Genomic DNA, 9,203 nt, shown 5'->3' with positions numbered 1-9,203 from the left:
TCAATGCTTGAGAAAGAAATAATCAGTGTGAACTGGAGCACTTTCAGGGTACTGGGTCTGGAAGGATTCCCAGAAAGAAGCAGAGGGCAGGGGCATTGCTGGTGAGTTTGAAGGCACGGGGACGGGCACTCGCTTGTTCACAGGGTAGTTTGTGAACCAACTTTGTCAGTACCTACTATGTGCCAGGCCCTGGGCATCCCAAAGAAAAAAACAAACCAAACCAAAAGGAAACCGTGGCTGCCTTCAAGGACCTTACATATTATAGCCTCCTTTTCTCCTCCTCTTTCTAACCGCTCTGCATTAATTCTCTAGCCTTGACCGGCCTCCCTCAGTTCTCCAAGTTCTAGGTAGAGTTCAAGTTTCCCTCTGCCTACCAAAGCAATACCTCTCTCCTCGGAACGGCCGAAGCCTCCCGAGTCCTGGTGGTTTGTTTTTTTTCTTTCGGTGGCTCGGTCCGTGTATGTTTGAGTACCAGAGGTCAGGGATCATCTCATTTTCCGGTTCCTCCTGGGGTTGATTTACCTGGCCTTGGCCTTGAGCCACCTCCCCTGCCTGCCCAGCCGCCGCAGGGCTCAGTTCCTCCTCCCGGCCGGCAGGGGGCAGAGCTCCGCGCATGCGCACGCAGCGTCCCCTCCAGGCGCCCGCAGCCCGCCCGCTGTAGTTAGCAGCGCCTGTGGCGGGCGTGGCGGCGTCGTCGTCGTCGTCGGGCGAGGCGAAGGAGGAGGAGAAAAAGGAGGAGGAGGAGGAGGAGGCGGCCAGTGCTGCAGCTCGGGTTGTCTGGGCGGCGGCGGCGGCGGTCGCAGTCTCCTCGCATCCCGGGCCTCGCTGGGCCCCCTCCCCCATGCTCGCGGGCGGCCTGTGAGCAGCGCCGCCGGTGCCCGCCTGTCCAGGCCTGGAGAAGAGAGCGGCGGCAGCGGCAATAGCAGCGGCAGCGGCAGCGGCAGCGACAGCGACAGCATGGCGGACGACGGGGCCGCGGCGGCGGCTTTGGCGGAGAAGTTCCTGACGCCCGACGAGCCCTTCCCTCTGCTGGGGCCCCCGCGCGGCCCGGGCACCTGCTTCAGCGAGGAGTCGGGCTGCCTGGACGTCAGCGACTTCGGCTGCCAGCTGTCCTCCTGCCACCGCACCGACCCCTTGCACCGCTTCCATACCAACAGGTATGGCGCCGCCCACCCCCTCCCCCTTCCCCGGGACCCTAGCACCTGCTCCTCGCCCCCCCTCCCAGCTCCCTCTTCTGGATTCCCGCCCTTCCCCCGGGACCCCGGCACCTGCTCCTCGCCCCACCCGCACCCCTCGGCTCCCGCCCCTCCCATGCGCACCCCCTTCCCCGGGATCCCAGCACCTCGGCATCTGCTCCTCGACTCTCCCCCTCCTCGATATCTCCCCCCGTCTCGGCTCCCACCCCTCCCATGCACCGCCGCCCCCCTCCTGGGACCCTGGCACCTGCTCCGCTCCTCCCCCTCTCCCTAATCTCCTCTACACCCACGCCGGGAGAACCCTTCCCACCCCGCCTCCTCTCAATCGCCCGAGACCTTGGCTCCTCCCCTCCCCCACTTTGTCTCTCCCTTCCCTCCCGACCACCCCCCACTCCTTTCCTTTGGTTCCTTTCCCCCACGGTGGGCCCCTTGCCATTCTCTGCTCCTAGCAACCCAACTCCTCACTCGCCAGAGCCCTGGCGTCTTTTCTGTCCTCGCCCCTCATCCTCCCAGTACCTCATAGGTCCGCATATCCATGGCTAGGAGGGATCAGAGATCGGATGCTGGAAGGCACCGTGGAGGCCAGGGAATATTGTAATACTGAAGGCTACAGTGAGAAGAGGACATTGACCAGCTGGAAAATGTCCAGGGGAGCATGAGGAAACTGAGGGCCTTGGGGGTGAAGTTATCCCACCTTTGTTCAACATCCCACCTAGGATCATAGATGGAGGTCCGAAAGGGTCCCTAGAGACCATAGTCCAACCCCTTATTTTTACAGGGGAGGACACTGAGGCCTAGGAAGGGGAAGTGATTTGCCCAAGGTCACCCATAGGATTTTAGATCTAGAGCTGGAAGGAGCTTCAGGGGCCATCTAGTCCAACCCCCTCATTTTCTATTCACTGTTTTGCAATTGCCCAGTTGTTAGCCTACCTCCTCCCCAGCAACCATCTTCCACATATTACATGCTTAGATTCATAAATTTAGAACTGGAAAAGACCTTAAAATCACCGAGTCCCTCATCCTCATTTACAGATGAAGAATCCAAGGCCCAGAGGCTACGTCTCAACTAATAAGTGTTGGAGCCTGGGTTCCAGCCCAACTCCTCTGACTCCAAATCCAACATTTCCCCCAGCACCAAGCTGCCTCTCCCCATACAGAGTTTTGTTTTATTGGCAACCATTCCTTCCTAAGCTCTTTCCACTCCCAGATCTGCCCAGGCTCATTGTTCACCCTGTTGCAGTGTTTTGTTCTTGTTTTCTTTTCTTTCTTCGATGTTCCCAGATGTTCCCATTTTAAGTACAACCTTTATCCTTACTCTACCAATACCAGTGCTGAGTCCCAAGACCCTACCTTTTGCCACATTTCTTGGTACTTAATCTCCTGAATTTCAAGTCCAGTATATAGAATCTCAGAACTTTTGAATCCAACTTCCCACCCCATGCAGATATTCTCTCTGTGCTTCAATTGAGCATCTTCAGTGAATGGTGGGAAATTTACTGCCTAGAAAGCCGTAGTTGAACAGCTCTAATTGTTAGAAAGTTTTGCCTTATATTGATTTAACTTCTCCCCATTTATTCTAGTTCTATTTTCAGAAGCCACACAGCACAAGTCTAATATTTTTTCAACCTGACAGCCTCTTATAAATATTTGAAGATAGCTTTCATAAGATTGGTAAGATAAAGGGGAAAGTATATCTATAGTTGCATCTCCAGGGCTGTAGTCATTCTAAAATGCTTTTAACTGAACAACTAAGGGCTCAACATAAATCCTTGTTTCTGCTATAAAAATCCCCACTTCTGAAAAGTGCACCCTTTTGAGTTTATCTTACGCCTAGGGCCTTATCTTAATCTTCAGTAAAATTCAACAAACGTTTATTAAGTAACCATTTCTCTTGATTGCACCTGGGGAAAATATCCTCCCTTGAATTGCTCAGAGGATTGTGAGTAGTTACTAGGTTCTTTGAACCAGGCACTAGATTTCAGTCCAGATTTTATTCTTTGAAAAGGAAGCATTATTCCCAAATATACATTTGATTTTTAGTTTTTTTTAACCTGTAATTTTTTTTTCTTTTTGGGGGGGGGGGCTAGGCAATGGGGTTAAGTGACTTGCCCAGGGTCACACAGCTAGTAAGTGTTATGTGTCTGAGGCCTGATTTGAACTCAGGTCCTCCTGAATCCAGGGCTAGTGCTCTATCAACTGCACCACCTAGCTGCCCCTTAACCTGTAATTTTACTGATATAAGAAATACCTATCAATTCAGACTGAAAACTGTTCAGCAATTTATAATATAATTTTAGTTGACTGGGGTACTGAGGGTTTAAATAACTTATCCAAGGTCACACGGCCAGTGTGTATCAGAGGCCATACTTGAACAAAGATATTCTTGACTCTGTGTTAGCTTTCTATATATCAAGACATGCTGACTGTCATATTTTTGTTCTACGGGGCCCTTAAAAGCCAAATTAAAGACTTTTTTTTATTTCTGAGAAGGGAAGGACTGGAATTTGGGAGACTGTTATAATAAACCAGGCTAGAGGTGATGAATGAGAGCCTGACTTGTAATGGTAGCCTGTGAGTGGAGAAGAGACTGATTTGAGAAATGTGGAGGTAGAGACAAAAAGATCTGAGGACAAGAAAGAGTCACAGTAACTTGAGGTTCATGTTTGTGTGATCAGAATAATGATGGGCCCCTTAGAAGAGGGAAGCTTGGAGGAGGGGTAGGTTGCAGAAGGAAAACAAACAAGTTCTATTTTGGACACATCTAGTTTGAGGCATCTAGGTAGAGATCTCTACATGGCAGTGAATGATGTGTGATTGGAGTTCAGAAGAGATACTAGGGCTGGATATGGATATTTGGGAATTATCTACATAGAGATGGTCCTGTCTGTGGGAGCTGCCAGGCTTGATGAGAGATTATAGATGGAGAAGGCACAGGGTAGAACCTTGGTGAATACTGACTATTCGTGGACAGGGGATGGATGGCTATCTAGCAGTGGAAACTCAGAGTGTGTTAGGTAAGAGAAGAATCAGGAGAGAGCAGTATGGAAGAAGCCAAAGTTTCCCACCCCTGATCTAGGAGAAGGTGGCTGGCAGTCATAAAAACTTTACAGAATTCAAAGGCGAAAGAGAATTGAGAACAGGCCATCAGATTTTAGCATTTGAGGTCATTGGTAACGTTGGTGAAAACAGTTTATTAAGTAGTAGGGTCAGGAACCCAGGGAACAAGGGGTTGAAAGGTGAGTGGCAGGTAAAGAGATGGAGACTAGACTGCAAAAGAGAGAAGAGGTACAAGAAGATAGCTTGAGGTGGCAGGACTAAGTGAAGGGTTTTCAAGGAAGGGAGAGACCTGGGCATGTTGATAGGTGGTCAGAAAGGAGCCAGGAGATAGAGGAGGAAGATGAGAGTGAGTGATGTAGTGGTCAGAGTCTCAGTGCAGATAGGAGGGGATGTTATCAAGAGCATGAGTAGGAGGTTAGCCAGTTTGGCTAGCATGTAGAGTATCTGAAGGGGAATGATGTCAGGTATGTTGAGGGGATCTTTTTTCAGGTATGCATTGGATGCTGAAATTCTGGGATCCAAGGCCAGAGTATATAGTACATTGGGTTTGAATTATGTGTCAGAGTAAACAGAACCAAAGGCAGAGTAAACCTCGAAGGAGGTCACTGATTGTGGCCAAAGAACCATCTGGAAGTGGCAGCGAGGAGCAAGAAATGTGTCTCTTCTTCCTCTTGGCCTATTGTACCGGGGCATGAGAGGATTATGTATCATTGGAGAGGGTTGCCAGGGGTGTAGTATAGTCCTGAGGGAGCCAGGTTTCTGTGAGTGTCAGGAGATAGAATATAAGAAGAAGAGGTCTAGGATGAAGAGAAGTTTATTCATGATAAAATAAGAATCCCATAGGGAACAATAGAAGAAGAGGTTAGAGGCAATACAGGACTCATGGGCATTAGGGATGAGAGTGTGTGGAGTGGGAGTAGAGGAAAGGGATGCCATTCCCTTAATAGATGGCATATTTGAATCAGACACTCGGACAAGGGGAGGTGGGAAACAGCAGCTGGCTAGAGGTCCCACCCTCCAGGGCCCTGGTCAGGATGGAGTGTGGTCAGACTACTCTCCCAAACAACAGGGAGAAATGGTTTGATCCAGCAAGGAGAGTGGGTTGGGTCATGCAGGGTTGGTAAATATCTGGTGATCGGGTCTCAAGAGGTCTGACTGAACTGATGCCAGTTCCTTTGCCTTATCCCAAGGTGATAGAGGATGGTGCAGCCTCAGAAGAAACCCTGCATGTGGCTCTTGGCTCTTTGTGGGGCCTGGTGGCTGCTGGACAGAGGGATAAGGCAGGAGTGGGGAACCTGAGGCCTCGAGGTCACGTGTGACCCTCTAGGTCCTCAGATCCTTAATATAATTAATAATTAATACATTCCCCAATAATTAATTCCCAATAATTAATAATTCCCAAATATCCATATCCAGCCCTAGTATCTCTTCTGAACTCCAATCACACATCATTCACTGCCCTGTAGAGATCTCTACCTAGATGGCTCAAACTAGATGTGTCCAAAATAGAACTTGTTTGTTTTCCTTCTGCAACCTACCCCTCCTCCAAGCTTCCTTATTTCTTCTAAGGGGCCCACTATTATTCTGATCACACAAACATGAACCTCAAGTTACTGTGGCTCTTTCAGGTATACATTGGATGCTGAAATTCTGGGATCCAAGGCCAGAGTATATAGTACATTGGGTTTGAATTATGTGTCAGATTAAACAGAACCAAAGGCAGAGTAAACCTCGAAGGAGGTCACTGATTGTGGCCAAAGAACCATCTGGAAGTGGCAGCGAGGAGCAAGAAATGTGTCTATTCTTCCTCTTGGCCTATTGTACCGGGGCATGAGAGGATTATGTATCATTGGAGAGGGTTGCCAGGGGTGTAGTATAGTCCTGAGGGAGCCAGGTTTCTGTGAGTGTCAGGAGATAGAATATAAGAAGAGGAGGTCTAGGATGAAGAGAAGTTTATTCATGATAAAATAAGAATCCCATAGGGAACAATAGAAGAAGAGGTTAGAGGCAATACAGGACTCATGGGCATTAGGGATGAGAGTGTGTGGAGTGGGAGTAGAGGAAAGGGATGAGATCTTTTTGTCTCTACCTCCACATTTCTCAAAACAGTCTCTTCTCCACTCACAGGCTACCATTACAAGTCAGGCTCTCATAATTAAATTTATGAAATCCTTAATAAAAGGATTTGTTCTGTGAAGTTTGGATTCAATCAAAGGGCCACACTTGAGGACCTAGAGGGCCTCACGTGTCCTCGAGGCTACAGGTTCCCCACCCCTGGGCTAAGGTATTGTTGCTTATGCTAGCTTTGTGTACAAAGGGGAGATCAACAGTGTCGGCATATGTGGCAATAGGTTCCAGCGAGAAGAGGCCTTCATATACAGCCCTGGACCTTCAGCAATAATAAAGGGCTATCGCCTTGTTTTCTCAGATGGTTTGGCAGCCCTGGACAGAGCAGAGATTCCTCTACAAGTAGCAGTAAGTTCCAGGGCAGGGAACTTCAAAGGAAGAAAAACAGGTACTAGGACAAGAGCCATGTCTAGGCGCCAGCAGTGGGCTCCTTCTTGGGCACTTGGCTCATCAGAGCTATTTATTGGCAGGAATACTAAACCAGAATGTATATATATCAGTCCTTAGTCACCTCTGGGCTCCAGAGTTCCTAATGCTCCAGTACACCAAGCCATGGCATCTTCTTCAGACAGCAGCTAGCAGTCTTCCGTGATTTGACAGAGTCCTTGGTTGAATGTCTGGCAAACACAGTGTTAAATCTCTTATTGATGTTACAGCTCTGCCTGGCCTGTGCTGTTGGCAGGGAGTCTTCTCTGACCTTGACACAGTTCAGGACCTCTCCTTTCTGCTAAAGATTTACAAAATAAAGACTCCCACTCTTTTTTCCCAACCAGATCTTTTCTCTTAACTCTGGGTCCTTTCAGCAGCCCGAGGTGTTTCTTCCTCCTTACCCCCTAGTACAAGTTGTTCTTTTAGTAGCATACCCAGTGGAAGGGAGGCAAAGATAGTTATCAGTTATAAAGATTTGTTCCTGGGTACATTCCCTCATAGTAACCAGGTGGTTGGGATGTAAAGGACTAAGAAAAGTAGAAAGAAAATTACAAAGTTAGAGATTTTGTTTCTGGTGCAATCATCAGCTGTTCCTGTGACTACAGGCAAATGAAACAATTCCCTACTTACTTCTAATCAAATCAACCTGTATTTGAGTGCCTCCTATGTCTTAGCTTCTATGCTGGGTTCTGTGGGGAGCACACAAAATGGTAGCTGTTCTCAAGGGACTAGCATTCTAGTTGTGAGAACAAGGCAGAAATTCTAGGGTGTTAAGTAGTCATAATGATAGCTAGCTAACATTTATAGAGCTTATATAACCAGAGAAGACAAAAATACAAATGAAATGACAAGGCAGTAGTCCCAGCTCTGCTTGAAATTTTGATCACTTGTTGCCTTAGAGCAGATACTTATTTTGTTCTTGAGGATTTTCAAAATGCTTTACAGCCATTACTTTGTTTTCACTTCACAACAACCCTGAGAGGCAGACATTATTGGTATGTGATTATCTGCATTTTGAAGACCGTTAGATTTTTGAGGCAGCTGGGTGCTGGGCCTGGAGTCAGGAAGACCTGGGTTCAAATTCAGCCTCAGATACTTATTAACTGGGTGACCTTAGTGCCACTGCCTTCATTTTGTTGATATCTCCAGTTTATCCAGTATATATCTTGTTTGCTCATAGTTGTTTGCATGTTATCTCTCCCATTAGACTATGAGCTTGAGAGCAGAGACTCTCTTTGGCCTTTCTTTGAATCCTCATGTGCCTGGCACACAGTGGGTGCTTAATAAATTTTTGGCAACTGATTAAAACACCGAGAAGCTATGTGGAATAGCAAGCACTGTTAGTATGCCTGAGACTTGGGAAAGGTGAAGTTTTGCCACATGATTAAGAGGAGAGGGAGTGGCTTGGGAAGCCACAAACGTTGAATCCTAGCTCCATTCCTCACTAACTAGGTGACCGTGGCTTTCCGAGCCTTAGTTTTCACATTTGTAAAACTACCTAGATTCTCTTAAAGAATTCTCTGAACCTACCCTCCATTTTGATTGCTCTTGTTTGGAAAACCAGTGTTCCTCAAGTTCCTCAAATGGGCACATTTGAGGCCAAAACAAAAGCCACCTTCATGGAGTATGATATTCCAGAGGGCAGAGGAGATAGGATTACAGCCAAGAATCACCTACTCAGCAAAACTGAGTATAATCCTTCAGGGGAAAAAATTGTCCTTCAATGAAATAGGGGACTTTCAAGAATTTCTGAGGAAAAGACCAGAGCTGAATAGAAAATTTGACTTTCAAATACAAGACTCAAGTGAAACATGGAAGAGGTAAAGAGGAAAAAGAAATCATAAGAGACTTATTAAGGTTGAACTGTTTACATTCCTGCAGGAAAAGATGATATTTGTAACTCATGAGTCCTTTGTCAGTATTAGGGTAGTGGGAAGGAAAAATTATATGTATGTATAGATAGATAGAGGGCACAGGGTGAGTTGAAGATGAAGGGGTGATATCTGGAAAATAAAATTAAGGGTTGAGAGAGGATTATACTGGGAGAAGGAGAAAGGAAGAAGTAGAATGGGGTAAATTATCTCACATGAAACAGACAAGAAAAGGCTTTTACAGTGGATGGGAAATGGGGGAAGGTGAGAGGGAATGAGTGAATCTTATTCTCATAGGATTTGGCTTAATGAGGGAATAACATACACAATGGGGTATGGAAATCTATCTTACCCTACAGGAAAATAAGGGGGGAAGGGGACAAGAGAGCCAGGGGTTTGATAGAAGGGAGGGCAGATTAGGGGAGGGGATAATCAAAAGCAAACACTTCTGAGAAGGGACAGGGTCAAAAGAGAGAATAGAATAAATGGGGGTAGGATAGGATGAAGAGAAATATACTTAGTT

General features: G+C 47.2%; 1 protein-coding gene across 1 annotated transcript in view; it reads left to right on the top strand.

Moving 5' to 3' along the window:
* The first annotated feature begins 957 nt into the window (after window positions 1–957).
* FAM199X (family with sequence similarity 199, X-linked) overlaps window positions 958–9,203 on the top strand; it is a 35,590-nt gene continuing 27,344 nt past the window's right edge. The window contains exon 1 of the mRNA XM_027861386.1: window positions 958–1,157. Within this exon, the coding sequence (XP_027717187.1) occupies window positions 958–1,157 (200 nt within the window). The remainder of the gene's footprint in view (window positions 1,158–9,203) is intronic.

The sequence above is a fragment of the Vombatus ursinus genome, unplaced genomic scaffold, assembly GCF_900497805.2.
Source record: "Vombatus ursinus unplaced genomic scaffold, bare-nosed wombat genome assembly UNPS02014735.1, whole genome shotgun sequence".
Lineage (NCBI taxonomy): Eukaryota > Metazoa > Chordata > Mammalia > Diprotodontia > Vombatidae > Vombatus > Vombatus ursinus.
This window is presented reverse-complemented; position numbering and strand designations above follow the sequence as displayed.